At 40.9% G+C, this 22,156-nt stretch overlaps 1 protein-coding gene across 1 annotated transcript in view; it reads right to left on the reverse strand.

The window, feature by feature from the left end:
* LOC109630998 (plexin-A1-like) overlaps positions 1–22,156 on the reverse strand; it is a 281,886-nt gene that overhangs the window by 210,028 nt on the left and 49,702 nt on the right. Inside the window, exon 4 of the mRNA XM_020089564.2 lies at positions 8,324–9,718. Within this exon, the coding sequence (XP_019945123.2) occupies positions 8,324–9,502 (1,179 nt within the window). The 5' untranslated portion in view covers positions 9,503–9,718. The remainder of the gene's footprint in view (positions 1–8,323; positions 9,719–22,156) is intronic.

Consider the following 22,156-nt stretch of genomic DNA (forward strand, 5'->3'; position numbering starts at 1 on the left):
CTGAGACAGACTGCTTTAGAAACACACACAGAGAAATATATGAATTTTCCAACACATAAAAAGAGACACACATGAATACATTCATGTCTGTCATAAACCCACAGAAACAGATACAACCCCAGCATGAATCGGATAAATAAATAATCACGCTGTTCATTAGATGCTGCTGGGTCAGCAGTTTGAGTGTGCTGCAGAGATCTGTATTGACCAGTTGCAGGTTTGAATTAAGTCAAGAAGTTGTTGGATATTTGACCCAGTTAAGCAGTCATGAGAGATGTGAATGAGACTTTCAGGGTGCTATGTTCTGTTGATATTTCTGTGTTGTGTCAACATGTGAAATCTCTTTCGGACCACTGGTGAGTTTCAGAGAAAAGGATCACACAGCTTTAAGGCTAAACAGCTGCAAGCTCCAAAATACCACAAATCTACAAGAAGCTGACACCATCATGAGCCTATAGCAGCCATTAATCCATTTTGTCATGTGCTAGAGTTAACAATGAGCACCACTATGTAATAAATTTAGTTCACAGAAACCATTCATACGTTGGATGTGAGAAATTGCCCCATTGAGAATTTACTATAAATTAGGACGGTTTCCCAGCATGATGGGTCCCGTGTGATTCAGCCTGAGGCAGAAAATATCACAAGACAAAAACATATGGGGAAGTGTTCCAGCTGGAGTCATTAAAATGACTGGAGGTGCTGTATGTATGTAGCATTTTGCACCATCATGCATCAAAATCTCTCAAGAGGCAGAAAACTGCACCTCATCAAAAAGGGTTTCTCCCAATGGGCTGTACTCTCGACAGCATTTGACAGCAATTCACCTCGGCACTGTATGTATTTATCACTGCACCGCCACAAATATTCATCTCTACAAGTCCTTGAATCTTCCACTGAGTCGCAACAACTTAAAAAGGGAAAACTCTACCTCCAACCTGAGATAACACCATCTGTTTCCAGAGCTGTTTCACCTGCTCCTCTAGAAAAAAAATCCATAATCATGACACATGTTGGCTCCTGAGGGACTTTGGCTCCATTGTTATAGTTTTTATGGTTACATAATGCTGATGCCTAAGAAAAGTACTATATTTCAGAGAGGTTTTTATTAACATTATAATTTCTGTACTTATTTGCAAATAACTTTGATAAAAACATTAGTTAAAATTGTATTGTGTTACAGTAAACCTTTTACTAGATAGGTTGAATATCAACACACTCGTACTGTTATTTGAAGTACTATAGGCAGCAGACAGTGCGACTGAAGTTAGTTGAATATTAATTGGCAATTGAATATTTCTGTCAGCAACTGATGGAGACCATACTGGAGCTAAAACCACAGAGAATTTGGACATTCATAGGATTTCTGAAGAAACTTTTTTGCTGCCTTTTACAAGCAAAAAACATCAACAACAAAACAGCGTTATGACAATACCATGTCTGCTTTAATAAAATACTTTACTTGACTGGATCAACTGGACTTTATCAATGTTTTAGCCATGGGTGAGTTGTCAGTTTAGGTTAGTTTTTTGCTTGATGGTGGTCTGACAGAGGCAGTACCTAAACCTAATTCTAAAAACATAAATACACATTTCTTCACTGAAGTTGTTAACATAGTGAAGTTGTGGACCTGTTAATACAATGCTCTTTTTGCAATCACAATATGTAAATTATAATTTTATGGACCAGTAATCCCAAATCAATAATTTACTTACTGCAGTAGTTGCTCATCTTTTGAGCTAATGATTCAAATCAGTACAGTTTAATCTCTCATCACAGCCAACTATAAGTACTCAAACTGCAAGTCAAATACTTGAAAATAACCCATCATTGGTATCCTGAATGCCTAAAGTAGCTTCTGCCACCTTGTCACTAAAATACCCACAACTGTGAAAGATAGTATTCTAAATAATATAAGAATATCCAACCAATACTACTTATACATGTTTTTAGGAGCAGGGATAAACCATTCTCTGGGTCACTGCTTGCTATACGGTGTTAACATGCGTCACCTCATTAACAGATAACATTTCTTCATCACATATTATGGAAATATCACTGAGCATAATGTAAGTGCAGCCATTAGAACAACCCAGCAGGTCCAAGGCATGATGCAATGTGGGTGATCCATCCACTGAGGCATAGGCTAACGGTAATGAGACGAAAGATACAATAGAAAGAAAGAGTGTGAATGACTGACACACACACACACACACACACACACACACACACACACACACACACACACACACACACACACACACACGTCACCACCCGCCTGGAAGTAAGAATAACAAATGCCACAGAAATAGACTATAATCCTGGCCAGCAGTGATCAACACTGATAAATATTAATAAGCACTATTATGCTCTGAGAAAGAAAGGGGGAGAGAGAGAGAGAGCAAGAGAAGGAGAGAAACGACAGTGAAAGGGGCAGAGAGAGGTAGAGACAGAAAGAGAGGAGGCAGTAACAATAGACTTCTTGCACTATGTTATTGCAAGCAGTTTTCCCTCCGACGTCCACCTGGTGTTTTTGTAGACAATGCAGACTCACGTGCGCACACAGACACACACATACACACATTTCTTATTATCAGCCTATTTTCCTCTGTTTGCCTTACTTTTGTTTTGTCCCTCTTCTTCAGAGGCCAGGATAAGAGGTGGGCGCACACACACACACACACACACTAAAACACACACACACACACACACACACACACAAATGAGCATCCAATGAGAGGAGGGATGCAGAAAAGAGGAGATAAGGTGAGTCCTAAACTCACACATGTATATACACAGAGGATAGTATCTCTCCCTCTCTCTCTCTCTCTCTCTCTCTCTCTCTCTCTCTCTGTCTCTGCCTGAATCAGTCTCATTAGTCATGCTGAAGCCGTAGCGCTGCTGGGTCGGCCTGCTTACAGAGCTGTAGAGCTGGATGGCAGCCCACAGCCAGCGAAGGTCACCCACCGCTCAGTTTTAACTCCCACAAGACCAATGCTGGCCCCTTGCTTATAATGAGTGGACATAAAGATGCACAGGGAGAGACCTGCAGAGTGAGCCACACCCATCGTGGTCTGGATAAGGCACAAATATTCACCCAGCCAGAAAAGCACAGAGAACAACTCACAAACACACAAATCTATGTTTGGCCGTCCATCCTAAGCAATCTGATCAAAATATTGAATTTTGTTTCTAGTAAAGACACAAGATGAGCACAACTATACAATAACTTATAAGAGGAGTCGATTTAGAAGTTTTTTTGTTTTTTTTTAAACACAACTGGGTCAGAACATTTCTAGCTAAGCTTTTTCTGTTATCGTACATCGTTTCTGAGAAAGAAGAACATTTAATTCTCAATAGAGATTATATGGCTACAAAAAAAACAAGTGTTTTGAAAATAGAGCATCTTTTTATATTAACATAATAATTATGATGCACCAAAAACCACACATCAAACCTACATCCTGAAGCAGATTGCGACCAATATTGTTGTCACATGGCTTCAACAACGCTTTTACCTGCAAGTATTTTTTTGTCTTTGGTTGAGCACAATGCTTCTTTTTGAAAAGAAAATCAAAGAGTATCAAGTTCTACAAACTGACCTGCTGCCCTCAGACAGTATGGAGAAATGTGAGGAGAGATGTTTGCTGGCAGTTTTTAATTACTTGATTAGAGGAAGTATGTATATGTGCAAGTGTTGGCAATGGAAATGGAAACCTGATTTAATTTTGACGTTGGCTGCAAACCCAACTAAATTTACCTGGATTAACCGCCAGCTGTTCTTGGATTCTCACTCTTTATTTCCAGCTATGGTCTACACCTGAGCCCCATTCTCATTCCCTTACATTGATCACATTTGTGCTGCACTGGTTTCTGCAACATGAATCAGAATCAGCTTTATTTGCCATGTATGAGCACACATACTAGGAATTTGACGGTGGAGGAAAATGTCTAAATTAGTTGATTAGGAGGAAGACCTCACTCATGTCACTGCTACAACAGGAAACATTAAGTCTTGCTGATCCTATAGGCAAGTGCATGACACATGTGAACTGTCACTTCACTAAGAGGAGCAATGTTTGGCAAAAAGACGTCAAGCAGACCTCACAGATTCTGAATGAAGTTGCCTTCAGTTGGGACTTTGTCCAATTTGTATTATTCCATTTCACCTTCACACAATCCACCAGAGTGTAAATAATGAACTCAAAGCATGACTGACATTGAAGAGGTGCTCAAGGAGTGAAACATACAAATTCATTTTTCTTCTGTCCATGACTTTTACTACTTAAGCAATAACAAGATAATTTGAGTTGGACTGATTTCAAGTTCATTTATACAGGAGTGGAGTTGTTACCATGAAGTTCTTCCTTTTAGTAGCTATAATCCTGAAGTAGTCAATTGTAATTTATCGCCATATGAATGTGGAAGCTGTATCATAATTTGATACGAAAGATTTATATTTTTTACTAATAGTAAAATATCACATAGAGCTCTGGAGCACTTATTATAAAATCATCTTCTCAAGGGCTGTGCGGCGTGATGAAGTTTGATAGTTTCCAGATAGGGAGGAGTGTCAGAGTGTGGCCTGCCTGACCCGACCTTGTCTCCTGAAATCAGCCGCTATGAAAGGTTCCACATGATACTAGCACATGAGACAACAAGCTGTCACCGCACTCGTCAGGAAACATTGAACATGTCTGTACGAGGAGATGATAAATTAATCACGGCGGCGTCCCGGAGCGAGCGCCGCTGACATGACCTTGATCGATCGTAGGCAGAACGACAGATGGTCATAAAGGACAATCATGTAACTGTACGCTCATTAGCATAATCACATGCCTATACAGTACACTTTCAACTACAAGGCCACATGGAGCTCGCACAGCACCGGCGGGCTTGTGACCGTGAGGTAATGTTGTTACTGTCTTACATGAGCTGTGACACTTTTAAAGTATAGCAATGACATGCTGAGTGTGCCCCATTTATTTTAAAAGGCATATGGTTTTCCTGCTGAACAAAGACAGTGAACGTTTGGTATGTAGCAAGAGAAGAGTGTAACTTTTTCCACTGACTGCATCACATTTCTTACATTTTCTTCAACATGATGATTCCTTAAAAGAACAGCCACAGCTACACTTCTACAGCTACCATCCTGTCAAAGCACAAAAATAACTCCCCAAAGACTGGTCCATTTCCCACCATTAAATCAGGGTTCAAAAACACTGCGTGTCAGAGGAGTTTTTTTTATTAATACTATTCTATTGACTAGAATTCAGAGCAGCTTAGAGAGGCAAAAAGTCCTAACTTTTCCTTGGAAGTTGGACCACCAACTGCTTCAAAAAATGTTTTAAAATGAGCATGATGCTTTGTCTAGAAATCAGTGTTGAGACTTTCCTGACGTCATCGGGAATTAGAAATATGGACAATTGCCATCTGTAGGCACAGGCAGGCGTGCAATACTTTTCTACATTTTATAGAGACAGAAAAAAGGAGGCGACATTGAGGAAAGACAGCGAAACAGTACAACCATCAAGTTTCTTAAAAGTTGTGTATCCATTATTCCAGTCCAGCCATCGCTTTTACTATTAGAAGCGAAATTAGCACTAGCTTTAACTACCTAATCTATGTAATTAGTTGGTTTCCCAGTAGCTGAACTAATGCATGAAAATTGAGGCATAAATTCACTGCATCTTTAGTCTCAACACAGGATTAGTCTTTTTGAAAGACTTTAAGTATGAGTACGGTAGAATTTAATACTACTACTATTTACCCACTACTTCTAAACACAAAGTACAGCGGATGGAAATACTAGAAATTTAAAGGATCACCAAAGTGAGTTTAATTTATCCAAAGGGGAACATGAATGTGAACCACATTTCATAGCAATCAACCAAAATTAGTCAAGACATTTCACTGAATTTCAATTTCATGGTGATATTAGCAAAACCAGTACAACATTATGTTTCAATCTGTCTTATACATTTTGAGTTTTTGTAGGATTCATCCTCTGGGGACCCTGCAGGTGTCGAAAAAAATGTTGTGGTCATGCATCACAACTTATTCCCCATCACTCTCCACTCTTTATGATTGCATCACTTGTTCCCTTCACATTGCATTTCCAGATCACATCCGGGCACTAGCTTTACACTCTAAGTCACTTTAAACCTCATCACTCAGTGGAAAGTCAAGGAGAGGGCAGAGAGGGATGGGGAAAGAGCTCATGCTTGAGAGAGACAGACAAGTGGAGCAAAAAAGGCAAGAGCGGGGAAATTAAGGAGGTTAAAGGTTGGAAATTAGAGACAAAAAGGTCAGGAGAGGAGTTGGGGAGACAAGAGATTGGCAGAGCAAGAGAGATTGAGCTAAAAGAACAAGATGGAAAATAGGGTTAGCAAAGTGAAAACTCCTCATGCAAATCATGGGGTTATAGTGAAAGACATGGAAGACAAAAAAAAAGATGGGATAGCAGAGAGACATAGAGAGAGAGAGAGGTGGAGAGTAGTCCAGAGATTTATGGCAGGTTGTTATGGAGCACCGACTGAATAACAGAAGGTGAGACAAGGTGAATTATTCATGAGGATACAGGGCTGTGTTCGTGTGTGTCTGTGTGTGTGTGTGTGTGTGTGTGTGTGCCATGTGTATGACGGGAGCAGGTGAAACAAACACATGCACACACTTAATGTCTCAGGCACCCTTAGGCCAGCTCATCTATGAGACAGACGATCTTTCCACAACCTGTTCATTTAGTTCTTTTAGCTTCCCAAGAAATTATTCCTACAAAACAGACAGGACCTCAAAGAGACAGCTGTCTCGTCCCTGAATAAAGGAATGCACCTATTTTATGAGGATATTTTAACAATATTAAATGGAGTTTAGCATCTTATAGGGTCAGAAGAAATGTCTTCCTATTAGTTTTGTTTTGGTTTCAAATCACATGAATGCCACACAATGCTGACTACCAATAATCTTGATAAAGCCTTTTGGAGCTGAAAACATTAAAGATCAAGAAAGGTCAAGAAAACACAAGAGACTGTTCTTCAGTGGCTCATAGGTAGAGCAGGTCGTCCTCTAGGCCGGGGATTTGATCCTCCGGTGCCATTGTATCCCTGGGCAAGACATTGAACCCCAAATTCCCTTTGGCGATTGTTCCATCAGTAACTAAATGATGTATAATAGAAAGGTTGCTGCATAAACAAGTGCTTTATGAATGTGTGTGTGTGTGAATGTGACTTGAAGGATAAAGCTTTGGTCTGAAGAAGATCAGTTACTGCCCACATTCTTCCATAGTCACTATAGTGCTGGATTGGAAAAGCCACTGAAACAGCATCTATGTGGCACTGCATGTGCAATCCCACCTACACTTCGGTTTAAGTGGAAAATATTACTTTGTTGCATGTAAGAATTTAATGAGATTCATAGTTTCCACTAATAGGTTAACCAGGGAAAGTTAAATGATGCACTAGCAGCTTTTGATCATTTGCCATCCTGCCAGGGTGGAGGTTCTGGGCTTTGCAGTGTGAGTGTGAGGGTAAAATGTATTCAGTTACTGGAAATTTCACATTCGCTAATGTTGGAACTCGCCCCAAACTTAGTTTTTCTCGTACAGTGTGGCTTCTTCACTTCTAAGAAATGTTTCAGTAAAAATGAAGAGTTGTCTTCATTTTCACCTACAAAGGCAAACTGAATAAATACAGTAAATGCTTTCCAGGCTTGCTTGGTTTTAACACACCCTAACTCATGACCACGAAAATGCTTTTGGCAAGGTGCAAGGTAATGGCAGGCGGTCCAACCACTGTTGAGTTGAAGTCACACAAACCCACTGAAACTAACACTTCTCATTTCAGGAACTAGAAATTGTGCTTAATGCTGTGAAATGGTCTATTCTGTGTCAACAATCTCATGCACACCCGACCACAAACTAAGACCTCCAACAATAATTGGTATAGCTAATTCACCCTTTTGAAGGTCCTGAGGGAGCTGAAGCCCAGCTGACAGTGGGCAAGAGGCAGGATACACCTTGGACAGGTTGCTAATCTATCACAGGTATCACATATAGAGAAAAACAACCATTTACTCCTACAAGCTATTTAGAGTCCAAACATCCCTCGATGTCTATGAGCTGTAGGAAGAAGCAAGACCACACAGAAGAAACCCATAAACTCATATGGACAACATGCAAAATCTACTCAGAGGCTGACAGACTAAAATCCAGGTCCTTCTAGGTATTAGAAAAATAGCGTGAACCACCATTCCCTCTAGCATAGCTTATGATGATAACAAAATCAGAACCAAATATAACTTGGAAGCAACAATCTCAAATACTCACCGAGTTGATGCAGGCCAGCTCCTTGTTTAGAAGCCAGGGTAGGGAGAGTTTCCCCTCTCCTCTGTAGCACGACTGAATCCTCTCTTTAATCTTCTCCTTTATCCGTCTCATCGTGAATAGACACAAAGCGGACTCCTTGGGTGGTTTGGCTCTGTTCTTCTGACCCTGGGCAAATACAGTAAATAGAACCTCTTCGTGTTCTTGAATACCCAGCGAACGTGCCAAGCGGCTCCCCGGTCGGGCTAAATAAGCATCCTGAACCAAGCGGTATTCCACTCCATCCTTGGTGCAGCCGATGGGGAATTCAACATAGGAGTAGAACTTAGGATCGTCAACACACAGGCGAACAATTTTAGAGGTGAAGAACTGTTCGCTGCTTGCATCTGGCGAGGTGAGTTGGGTGTCAAGCTGTAAGGTGAGATAATACACAAACTGCTCACTGTTGAAGCCGTAGATATAGTAGATGTCGAATGCTGGGAACTTGGAGAGCGTGTCTGAGGGAATCTTGAGCTGCGAGGAAACAAACTCATCCTGGTAGACGAAGCTAAACATGTCTGCATTCTCCTCATTGGACATTAACTTGCGGCTGGACAGCGTTGGGAAGTACTCAGATTTCCCATCGATGGGTGTGCCGACGAATAGTTTTCCACCCTCACCAAAAATATTCGGGGAGATCACTACACCTGACATGGTGCCTGCTTCAGCAACACTGGATAGATAATGCTCTTTACGGTGGTGGGGCTCACCGAGCTTAAATAAGTCTTCCAGACGCAGGAATTGGCATATTCCCTGGGAAGTACTCCCACAGGCAATTAAGCGGTTATGAGCAGCATCAAGTAGCAGGAGTTTATTGACATTAGAGGTTTGCACCAGCTCATGAGGGCAGGACTGCACACCAGGTGGAGGGTAACAGCGAGGGTTGTCTGTCACAGGGCCTGTAACATGGCTTCGTAACTTGGTGAGATTGCTGGACAGCTTGTAGATCCAGTTGACAGCGCCCAGGTAGACCTCGCCGGTTTTGTTGTGCACCACCAAGTGTGTGAGACCTCCTTCGGGTGGGGAGAAGGAGAGGAGGGGGGAGGAGGAGGAAGAGAGAGTGGAGGTGGAGGGCATGGAAAGGGAGAGGAGCAGAGTGAAGATTAGGAGGACGAGGAAGGGTGGGTTCAGGTAGGAGGACATGGCAGTGAGGGGAGGGGAGGTGTGAACGTGTGGGTGTATTTTTGACTGTGTAATCCACGTCAGGGTCAGTCAGTGCCTTATAGGACTGCAGGGTATGATGATACAAAAGAAGAGTTTCCAAGCAGTCAACTTCCTCTTCCTGGTTTTTTTTCCTCCTTTCTCCGCTGTAGTTTTATAACCTCATCCCCTGATCTTCAGCCTTGACTGCTTTTAGCCCTGAGAAAGAGAAACACAGAAAAATCTTAGCAAACACAGATGTCAATATATTCGTGGACTTGTGTTTTGCACTTCCAGAGATCTGACAAACGGGATTCATTTGTTTGTATCGAAATGACAGGAAACTTAATATTCGCCCACAGACTCAGAGACCTCAGTGCTGAGGTCCAAAAAAACAAATGAGGGCACTAGCGGCTTTGTTTTATTGACTTCTCGACTTGGCTCGCGCTACTCTGTGGAGTGCATCTTTTAAAAGAAGACAGGGCCAAATATTGCTCCTCTGCGTATCGATTGTCTGGAAGTATTAAAAGATACAATAGACGAAGTGGAAATACACACACAGAAGAACATAAGCACCTTGAATATACACAAAAACACAACTGGTGACATGAGTGTGCGAAAGCAGGAAAAGGTGAGGATGCATTCCTAAACACCATGCCCATAAAACACAAATGGAAGAGCAGACCTATACTACACATTACACAAATATGAAAAGAAGCACAGGGTGAGCCACTGATGTGCAGCATGGTGATAGCAGGTAAACATTCATAAATTACCAGCGGGGCTGCAGGGAGGACTCAACAGTATATTTACTACAGAGCAACAGAGCAGAGAAATACAGACACCCTGATAAAAAAAAGAAAGAGGAGAGAGGGAGAGAACTGGTTCGACTCAATAAAACAGGAGAGAAGTGAGAGGGAGAGAAGCGAAAGCTATTTGGCTTCATACCTTTTCAATATAAAGTCAGTGGAGATGGAGTGAAAGATTGCCAAGAGAGGGGGACTGACTATCTTTGAATTTTCCATTCCATTCATCCACCCATCAATTGTCTATATCTGCTTATCCAGTTCACTGTCACAAAAGACTTGGGTCCATCCCAGAATGCACTGGGGAACAGGTGAAGTCTTGAAAGTCCAAGTGCAAAAAAAGCAACATTGCTCCAAACACTAGATCATCAGCACCATTGTTGCTATTACTTACTTCATTGTGGAAGAAAAACCTTTAAAAAGCATTCTAAATATAATGTTTATCCATAATCTGCATTATCTACTGTCAAAAGCTGTCAAAATTCACACTTACAATATGAGCTATGGGTATGATTCAACAAGAAGTCGAATGCATCTTGCATCTGGTTACAAATACGATAATTATCATACATCTGGAACAGTGAATCCCACTGTCAACATATATCTTTGACTGTAATTCCGGCATTTTCTTCTCAGCAATTTTAAGGACAGTTCTCACCTCCACCAAAACTAATGTTCCACTTGCACCTTCCACGTTGCTGCATCCAAAAACACCACCCCAGACGATGGTAATTGTATTGTTCCCACTTTAACACAGCGATAATGGCTGCAGCCTGACCGTCCTCCAGTGCTGACACAGCACTGTGGAGATAGGTCTGGATATGCAAGACTATACCAAATGCAATCATCCAAGCAACAAAGTACTCTCTCTCTTTGAATGTAAGCAATGCACACGGACATGCAGCTGAAACGAACACAAGATGATATCCGGTTGTTTTTGCAGAATTTCTTGTGTCGATAAACCAAAGACTAAAACGAATTGACTACACAATCCTTATGACAGGCGACTATCGGGAAAATGAAGTATTTTCTTTAATCAGTTTTTGGATTAACATCCTCAATCTACTGTTATCCAATTTTCACTAAACCTCATTGTGGTCCATTATTACATGTACTGATGTCAGCTTCCATGGATATTAGACAGTCTATGATGACCCACAACACAAAATAGTGTTTTAAAGGCTGTTGAAAGCGTTTGAATCCAGCCATGTATTCACATACAGCACTGTCCAAACTTGCTGTTACTACTGCTGTCTCCCGTTCTTCTCTTTCAACGCAACACCCCACCCACCAATCCACCCCCTCTCTCTCCCTCCAACACTTCACTTCTTGTCAATAGCGTCTTTCATCTCCAGCCCAGCCATGATTAGTGGCTCAGATGACGATGCTATTGCCCCGTCCCATCAGGACAATGCAGCCACTGTTAGCATCTTGCACACACACCCGCGCACACAATGTGAACATACGCGTACAGTGGTCAGGAGCGTTTTTACACACTCTTTTATATCCTACTGAGTTCACAACGTCTCCACACACTCAGACACAGACCTGCACCCCCCCACACACACACACACTCCACCTATGTGCTTGCTCACCAGATCTACACAAGTAGCAACATAGAAGCCTGACAAGAGTGCTAAGAGTGACTATCTTTGCAGCATTTGTCTTCTAACCCTTGTCTGATGTATTTTATAAATTCTATAAATAAGTGAAAACCAAGCAGCACGTGTGGACAGTGGGACAAAGAAATGAGAGGAAGGAAGCGGATGTCTTTGAACTGAAAAACAACTTATTGATTTAAAAGTCTTTCTTTAATGCCTGAATTAGATCAAACGGGCAGAGGGGTTGAGTTATGGATAAAGACATTGGTTTAGAAAAGTGACTGTGGAGGAAAGAAACTGAAGATATTCTAATTGGATAAAAACTTCTTCTTCCTGTTGTAATGTGTACGGACCTAAAACAGTCCTTAACAGATTGTGTGAGTTTTGTGTGTGTTCTTAAAATCTGTCCAGTCTGAGTAACTCTTTGAGACATCATCAAAAATATATGACATTAAAATATGACAAAATGTTATTACTTCATATATCATGTCATCTGCATATCACTTGATCCAAGAGGACCATAAATTATCCGGACCTTCATTTCCCTGAGTGTTTGTGCATGTGTGTGTGTGTGTGTGTGTGTGTGTGCGTGAGCCAGGGCCATCCTGAAGCCCACCTGCCACATCACATGTAGCTGTAGGGGCATTAAGGGTCTGTCCCAATCTGATTTATTGCTCTTGGCACATTGACTGCACACAAAGCCACAGACCTCTGCCAAACTCTCACATTTATACACACCATTTCTTTCACATGTAGATCACATCCATGCCTGCTGGCCTCACTCTGTTTGTCTGTCACTGTGTGTGTGTGTGTGTGTGTGTGTGTGTGTGTGTGTATCCTGCAGCTATTCACTCTTATTTAACACCCAAACACACGCAGACACACGTCCAAACATCGGCCTATACATAAACTACACAAAACGTATATAAAACTGTTCAAACCATAGTTGAAGTATAAACATTTACAATAATACCCTTTCCTTTTTAAACACACTTTATTTCTGTCTAAAATGCAGTGACGAAGGTGAATGTCGAGGGCATGAGCTGGAATTGAACCACTTGGTCCTTTCACCTGCATTCATGATCCAGAGGATGTTGTCCATTTTTGTATCCTGTATATTCACCAGCACAGAAACTCTGGTTTTATAGCTCCTGCTAAGAGTGAAAGAAAACGTTGGCTTCAAAAAGACTTCAATCCTGTTTTTCATGTGAAATTTCAAACCTGTGCATTCAGTTTACAACTATTCCAGATGTTTGGAGAAACCATTTCAAAAACAGACATGTATGACTTTATTCATCAGCATAGAGCTGGTGTCGCAGGACACAGTCTGCTGTGAGCAGGTTTCATACTGTGTGTAGAAAGTAATAAATCATGAAATACACATTTTATTACCAAACTATACGTATTTTATCATTGAATATTTATTTTGGCATTTACTTTTGTATCTTTATATTAGTGAGTTATTTATCTATTTATTTATTTGATTTTTGCAGTTTTGGTTGTAAGTGCTCATGATTCAAATCGTCTTTTTTTAAAGAAAAAACAGGGTAAATTAGTACTAAGTAGCGGAGACAGCAGAATCTCTGTGTCTCCAGGGATTATAAACAAACAAAACATTCGTGATCATGAGAAAAGACAGACGCTGTATTACTGTCTTGATTTCTAATCTTACGACAGAAGCTAGGAAATGGAGGTCGTTTTATCGTCTCTTATTTTGTTTATCTGAACACCTGTAAAGATTGAAGTGCGAATGGATGTGGCAACTATTGAAAGTCTATTTCCAAGGTTCTGCTGCAGGTCTGAATAAGGCAACACACTATTTAACACACACTAAATGATTTGCTTAGATGCAGCTAAATACGCACCTCAAACCATGCATAGAGAATGTGATGTGATCAAATGGATTTCGTTTTTACTCTGGGCTTGTTGCAACAGATGGCAGCAGAGTTAACGGTACAGTGCGGGTCAGATCAGGACACTGGAGGAGATATGAGAATGGCGGCAGCAGACGAACGTGAGGAAACTTCTATTAGGAATCTATTTTCCACAAGGCGTGATATTGACATGTGTTAATACTGCAGACTGTAGTCGACTCACACTCCCCCTCTCCTGACTTTCAAGAGACAGACAGAAATAAGACAAAGAGGAGGGAGGAGGAAAGGGAACCTGATTAAATATATATGGAGAACATTCATAAAAAAACTGAACAAAACTATCCTGTTTAATACGAATGTTATTTTAAATATTTAGTTGAATCTTTATGAGGCCTGCTTCCCCCGTTGGAGCAGGGGGAGCAGAAGGGGCGACACAGAGGGAGAGATATGAAGCCCAGATATTACCTGTGGTGAAAGGGACAGCTGCATGTCAGTGTTATAACTGGACAGTTGCTTGTTTTCTTTCAGTTGCTGTTTGGGCTCAGTTATCAGCACGGTCAGCTGCAACAGAGGCTTTGAGGATATTCACTTTTTTTCCAGTATGCAGTAAAGTTATCTGGTGACAGATATCTCTCACTCAGCATCAAGTATAAGATCAAAACAATGAGGCTGAAGTTGTAGCCTACAGTGATATTTATTTTCTGTGTACAACCCCCAAAAGCAGTTTCATCCAAGGAGTCTGTGTCAGATTTTGAAAGACAACAGTTGCCAAGTCTGTCATAACTGATCCCCTACTGCAAAGCTTGGGTGTGATGAACTGATTTTGTTAATTATGAAGAGACTGCTGTGGCAGACAGCTCACTAACAAAGCACTGACTTTAATTTCTTGTATTTCTGAGGTGACTCATGCCCACACCAGGTTTTCTTGACTCCACTGACACAGGGTGATGTCTTTTAATTGCATTTTGTCATCTTCTATCTGTAACGCACATATAATTGGATGACACTGATGACAATATGCCATGTCATCTGCATTAATTGGAGCTGTGCCTCTGCTGGTGTGCGAATCCAAGGAAATAGAGTAAGTGTGGTGTGAGGCTGAGTGAATACAGAGAAAGTGCACTGGACTGTGTGTGTGTGTGTGTGTGTGTGTGTGTGTGTGTGTGTGTGTGTGTGTGTGTGTGTGCACATGTGGGCTGCTGTACTGCATCCAGCAGGGACACAGTGGTTCATTTACAGTCGCATTCCACGACTGACACACTGACCCGACAGACAGCTGCATCCACACAAACATCAGTCGAGAACTTGGTTTGACTGCACACACACACACACACACACACACACACACACATGTTTTCAACAAAAGGGATTAGCAGGATGAGAAGATACAATGACTCTACTCCATTCAGAAAAATATTCAAATACACCAACACCAACATTCATGCATACATTTGGAAGCATGCACACAAACACAATCCTCCCATACACACTCCTATGCATTGCAACCTCTTTATATACAGTCTATGATTGGAACGCACACACCCACATTAAACCCACCCACAGATAAAAAAGACCCCCCCCCCCACACACACACACACACACACAGACACACACACTTTCTCCTCATCTGACAGGTGCAGCTCAGCCATCAGTCATTAAGACGGTGCAGTAAAAATCTAGACTGAACAGTAGTTGAGCTTTAATCACACTTAATCTGACTGAGACTGATCCACAATACACTCACTCTGTCACTGAGCTCTCCACGGTGGAGGGATCTAAGGAGGTGTTCAGCTAAAGTAATGATCTGACAACTGCAACGACATAATCACAGAAGCAGCATTTCAAAATCTAGTGATTAGGTTTAATTCAATTAGGTTTGTTTTATTTAAATGATTGAGCGTTGTCTGTTTGTGGACTGTACCTTCGCCGGGCCAGTTGCAGTCCTACTATGATGCACACTTGCCATTGATGTTATTTACTGTGGGTGAATAGGATTATAATGATTATAGTAATGTTGTTAGAGTTTTACCAATAAAGGTGAACAGCTGAGTCGTGCTCCCCATATTACATAATAGTAATTGCACAGGTCTGTGATTGGGCATATTGGTATCTATTGTGTTTTCAGGATGCAACTGATATTGTAGGTCTATTACCTCCTCCAGGGAAGTTAATGTCTGTTTGTTTGTTTGTTTGTTAATTATTAAATCAGTTTTTCCATGACATTTTTTGAAGGGGTGGGGCATGACCAGAAGAAGAACCCATCAAACTTTGCTCACGGGGTGGATCCAGGATTCTCCTTTTTAACTTTCTTCAACATTGCAACATGGGCCCTATTCAACATTATTCATGGATCATGTTGAAAAAAAGGGGACAGATATTTATTGGTGTGTGTATGGTGCAGGTCTAAATAAAAAAATCCAGATTTAATGTTGTTTCATCAGGAGTGTGTTGGGGATTGGTGGAGGTATGAGCTCTTTTGAGTGCCATTCTAGTTAATCTTCTTTTATCGTGTTTCAGAAGTGTACATTTCCAAAACATTAATTGCAGCCAACCACATAAATGAACCCAAAATGAAACAAAAGTTAATCTTTTGAGTTTTGTGTGTGTTCATGACTCATGAAGCAGAACTTTGAACTTCAACCAAAAACGTCAACGAGGGATGAATACAGAAAGTACTTGCGCTAAAATGTTTTTCTTTTGAAAGAGATATATTGTTACCCAACTTTTGAATAAACTAAAATACAAAACTGAGTTCTGTTGTTGTAACTTTGAGAGCTATCACTTCCATCGTGTCACACAAAACCAATAACACTCTTCAATCTACTCCAGCACAACAAATAATAACTCACATTTTATCGAGGTTGTTGAAAAGTTGATGGCTTTGTTTGGATTCTCTATCTGTGGAGATGTCAACAGCAACTTTTTGCCAATGCTGGTTCTGAGTGTATCGCCACCTCTTTGTGTGGAAAACTGTTTGAATTCATCTACTGGCACCTGATGTGTGTGAGTGAGTGTTTTCACTCCACTAGTTCTCTAGCACTTTATTCTCTAAATACACAGGTAGAGGGCGGCGGCAAAGCAGCTTTTTAAACTACTCACACACAAGTAGAAACATCAACAACAACAGCACCAATGAATGGGACTTATGTTTCCACCATTCCTAGAAGTGTTTGCACATTTTAGCAGTAGCTAGAAATCAGCAGCTGATTGACAAAATTAGACAAAGAAGGAATAGTTTGTGAGAAAAGTTTATTCGTTCTCTTGCTGAGATTTAGATGAGAAGATCAACACCTCTCTTTCACTTGGTTGTTAAAGGTACAGTGTGTAGAAGTTTGTGATATCTAGTGTTGAAATTGCAAAGTATTTCAATATAAAGAGTCATTTCTGGGGTAAAGCAAACTACAATTCATACAATTTAGATGAAACAAACTAGTGAAAACATCATGAAGATTATTCTATATTAATAGTTCCCTTTCACCTAAATCTTACACACTGGACCTTTAAATATGACACTGCAGGCCAGAGGCAGTTAGCTTAGCTTAGCACAGAGTCCACAAGCAAAGGGAAAAAAGTTAAATGAGCATTAAAGAGCCTGGCAGCTGCTTCACATTTAGGCATGACAGTGATTTTCATCTTCTCAGCAGTGAATTATTAATGGTTATTTTAACCATGTTTAAATCTTTGATCTGGACCGGGCTGACTTGGATAAATCAATCATTGTTGCATTAATCCAACACCTCATTCAAACCGACCATTTCTCCTCTGGTCCTCTCTTTCCTGCACAAATTGCAGCATTCATTTACGAAGGGATTCCAGGTGTTGCCTGGTAACACGACTGATCACCTGTTGACCATTTATTCAAAGGCGATGATGATTGAACACATACATGCTGAGGGAGATAAAGTCCATGTTGGTGTTTTGTCTATGTAGGTTTCAATGACTTTAAGGATAGGAGGTGAACTGCTCTTATCTGTGTCGGGCGTTAGACATTGTACGCACATCCGTCTGCCACCAACGTCTCAGTATAAGCACTTAATTTAACCATTTAAGCTGCTTGAACAAATGACACATGCTGTACCTTTCCTCAGGAGACAATCTCTTTATACATATACACAAACATTTCCTCTACACTAATTGGCCATCTGCATATTGGCAAATGAGTGTGTTTGTGTGTAAGAGAGAGAAACGGACAGAGAGAGAGAGGTTTATATGTGCTGGAGAAGCTTAAAAAAGAGAAATTACCCTGCAGTCCCTATGATGGGTGTTGAAATCACTGTGGGTGTGTGTGTGCAGGAGAGAGTATACGCGAGGGAGGGCGAGAGTGTGTGTGTGTGTGCAGTCTCCAAAGAGGGGACCCTGCAGCTAAAGCCATTTAGACGGGCTTTAAGTGCTTGAATAGGCGCAGAAACACAGTTCTTTATCAGAGAATTTGCCGTAGATAATCGAAGCTGGCTCCCAACCGCAGAACAGCAATTTTGCAGTTTAAGAAAATGAGCGGGACGGAGCAATGAAGGATGGAGAGATGGGGAGAAAAAGAAAACAAAAAAAGAAACTGCACAGCCCATTCATTGGGTGTCTGGGAGAGGGAAATCGCTGCATTAGAATCTGTTTGTTTGTGTGCACATGCATAGAGGAAAAAAAAGCACACAGGAGAGAACAAGTGACACAAGGACAAAAGAGGAGAGAGCGAGTTCCCTGCTACTGCTGGTAGTTCTGTGTGCTGACAGATGGGAAACTAAGTGCATACTGTAGTTTCATATCTGGAGGCGGGAAGAATATCACAATCTATCTTGGTTGAGAGACTTTGTGCTCAAGCTGCAATGGAAACCTGCTTCATTGTGCTGCGGCACTGGCTATAAACTGGGGTTGTTGGTCCAAATGTTCAGTCACCATCAGAAGGATGGGGACGTAACACACTTATCGGATAACATCTGTTCTGCACTGAGTGGAAGTGGGATCATTTTAATAAGCACGTACTGAACTAGTTGAATGGTAACAATAAGATTTTACATGTGAATAATGTCATTGAATCCTAAATAGATTGAAGTGTTTAAAAGGTGATGAAACAACAAAAGGACACATGAAACATAGTCATATTTTTGTTTCCAAATTGTATTCATTCTCTCGTTGAGGTTATAACTGCATACGTGTATCACATGAATATGTAATTTATTAATACATCGCAACCTCGTTTAAAGTGGCCTCCAGTGATCTAATATTGAATTTCCATAAACTTGCGGTTCAGATTGGAGACAGATTAAAACAAGTTTACAGTCTACTGGGTCTATGAGGTTGTAGTAAGGACTATAAGTGCTTTAAGATAAATGCACCATTACACAAAATCCAGATGAGGGTGATGGGATTGGGATTTAAAACCAAAGTGTTGAACAAGGTACATTTTTGACCGAATGATTGCACGAGATAAAAAGCATAATGAAATGTTGAGGGAGGTGAGGATGTCAGTACTTTGTAATCACATCATTAAATCTAATAGTTGACATGCACAACATTCTGTGTCAGTCTGCCCACGGAATGTTGAGATATATCACTGGATTAGAAAACAAAATCAATAAGGTCCATCCTCTGACCGTCATTAATGCCTGTACCAAATTTCATGGCATTAAGTAGTTTTTTGGTCTCAGGACCGAAGTGGTGAACAAACCAACAAAGGCTGAGACATCCTGCTTTTCAGTCAGTAATAAATGTCCCAGCTGCAAAACCCTGGATCGTCTCTGCCCAGATAATGGCCATGTGTTTCCAACAGCCCAGTCTGCAAAACAATCTTTCTGTTGAAAATAAAGTCTCCAAACCGAAGCCCAGATAACCCCTGATGACATTCCTCTGGTTAATTTTTCAGAGGGAAAAACAAAGTTTGTGGTGAGCCACGTTTTTAAGACATTGTTTCCTGGAGACATTTATTTCCCCCTGAAGGGGTCAGATGATGGACAGGAAGCAGAGAGTAACACGATGCAGCACAGACATGAAAACACTCAACGTAGCCGTGATGAAATAAAGATCAAGCGCAGACTTTGCACTCAAACAAATGGCACCTTCATAGTGTGATAGATGACCCTGTTTTGTGAAAACAATATTATTCTCAAAGTCAACTATTTGCTCTGTGGTTTCAATTTGACTTCATGCTTCGTCTGCCCCTGCAGCCAAAACCAAAGTCCCTGTGCTCGACTGTTAGAAGTCGCTGGTGTACCTGGCTCTGTTTGCTGAGTGTGCATGTTGTTTTCTTTTGAGCTGCCACTATTATATCATTTATAGGTTTTCTGACCTCAGCTGCACATTCACTGTGACCACAGCAATGTTTTTATGGAAGTTTTAAGCTGCCTGTTCTCTACAAGCTTGTTTTACTATAGAATCAAACTGACATAGTGGTGTTTCTGTGTTTACTGCTGTTTTCTTTGAGAGCAAGCCTCACTCCAGCGTTACTGACGTCTCTGCAGGTTAACATTTATAGTCGGCCGTGCAGATTAAAGATAAGAATCCTCTAAGTCAATGAGCTTTGAGTGGCTTTCATTATCAGCTCTATGTTACAAGTACGTTCAGTTACTGAATTCCCAGCATGTGTGGTCATTAACTGCAGAGCACGAGGCTTTTCAGTGAAATCTCTTTGTTTCATATTGTTCTAATGTTTTAGTAAATACTATTTCAACTAGAATTGCACTCAGTAGAGCGCAGACCTCCAACAAGGCCCAACAGTCCCCTTAAATTCAATCAAGCTGCACCAACTTATCACAAACTATTTATTATTCTCTGGGAAAACAGTGGAAATCTTGAAAAACACTTTCTCGCAATGTTAAAGAAAGTGATAAAAAGATCCACAAGATCTGCATCTGCAAGAAAACTGAATGGGGTCAATCTGGTCTCATGCAGCAGCCATCCAACAAAATTCATGGAATCTTGTTCAGTTGCTTTAGTGTAATTTGACTTACAAACAAATGAACCAAAAAATGGACAGGGGTGAAAACATAACCTCCTTAGGTAACAATAGAAAACGGGATCGAAGGACTGACAATCTGATATCTGATTTACAGTGTAAATGCAGTGTGGGAGTTATGTATATATTAGGAAAGATCTGTGTGGATTTAAATGTACAGTACATATTTGAAATGACAAACCTATAAGCAATATGTTTCCATTTAAACAGAGGTTCAAGCTAGGCATCATAAATTAAGATGAATCCTTTTGACAACACTGCTAACTTTGCTTTTTTGTCCTAAAGTACCTCACTTTTATTTGAACTTACTTATGGGTACAGTCCTGACAATGCCGATCTGAGCACAGTCAGTGTGTTTCAATCATTTAAAGAGGTAATCAGAGGTTAAAATAACTCCTGCTGCCCATCATGACAAAACCCATTTGGCTGTGAAGTTTAGCAACATGAGTGAGATATTAACATCAGCCAGGGGCCAATTGCTGGTAAATTCAAATTTTGATAATTGCCTACTCTGTAAGCCACTGGCAGGTCACCAGCCACCGTCAGAAGGTCTAAAAATGAAGCTGCATGAGGATGAACCTGCTGCTGGCTTCCTGTAGACTGAAGAGGAAGTCTTCATCTTGTGGTAAATTCTTAGTTTTTTAACCTAAAATTAAACCGATTTATGAATGTTTAATTATAATGGACATCATAGATGATCATAGAACATAGGTCACATTGAAGCTATAACTATGTGCAGTGTGTGTTCATGTTCACATTTGAGAGAGTTCACAAAAAGGGCTGTGCAATTTTTGGACTCAGTCATTTCTTCAGGCAGGTTTATACATGAGTGCTGCTCTGAACTGTCCCTTCAAAGCCTCTATGTTCTATGTTTGGTGCATCCTCTTGACTATGCTCAGTTTTTCATCTGATAATATGACTGATTGCTGTGTGTTTCTGACCACAACAATATTGCAGCCCTACACAAAGAAAACTACGATTACAATACACAGAGACTCAGCACACAGGAGTAACGCCTCTTTGTGCTGCCTATATTGCAGATGCCAAGCTTTCAGAGCAGAAATATCACACTTGATAAAACACTTGAATCAGCCACTCACACACTTTCAGCGACCTACATCTACACACAGGTGCACAAAGACATATGCATACCTTAGGGCAGGAGGAGGCATCCCAAAATACACTGGCAACCACAGCCAAAGCATATTTCTGTGCATCCAAGAATGAAGCAGAGAAGCAGCGTGTGCATGTGTGTGTATTGACGGAGAACACCGTGTGCATGTGTGTCATCTATCCGTATGTCTCTCCTCTGATGTGACCTTTACACACAAATATTTTCTTCCCGCCCTGCCAGCAACACAGCTAACACAATTACACTGGGCTAATGAACAGAGGACCCTGATAAAGTGGTGCAAACCCACAGATACACA

The sequence above is a fragment of the Paralichthys olivaceus genome, chromosome 6 (assembly GCF_024713975.1).
Source record: "Paralichthys olivaceus isolate ysfri-2021 chromosome 6, ASM2471397v2, whole genome shotgun sequence".
NCBI lineage: Eukaryota > Metazoa > Chordata > Actinopteri > Pleuronectiformes > Paralichthyidae > Paralichthys > Paralichthys olivaceus.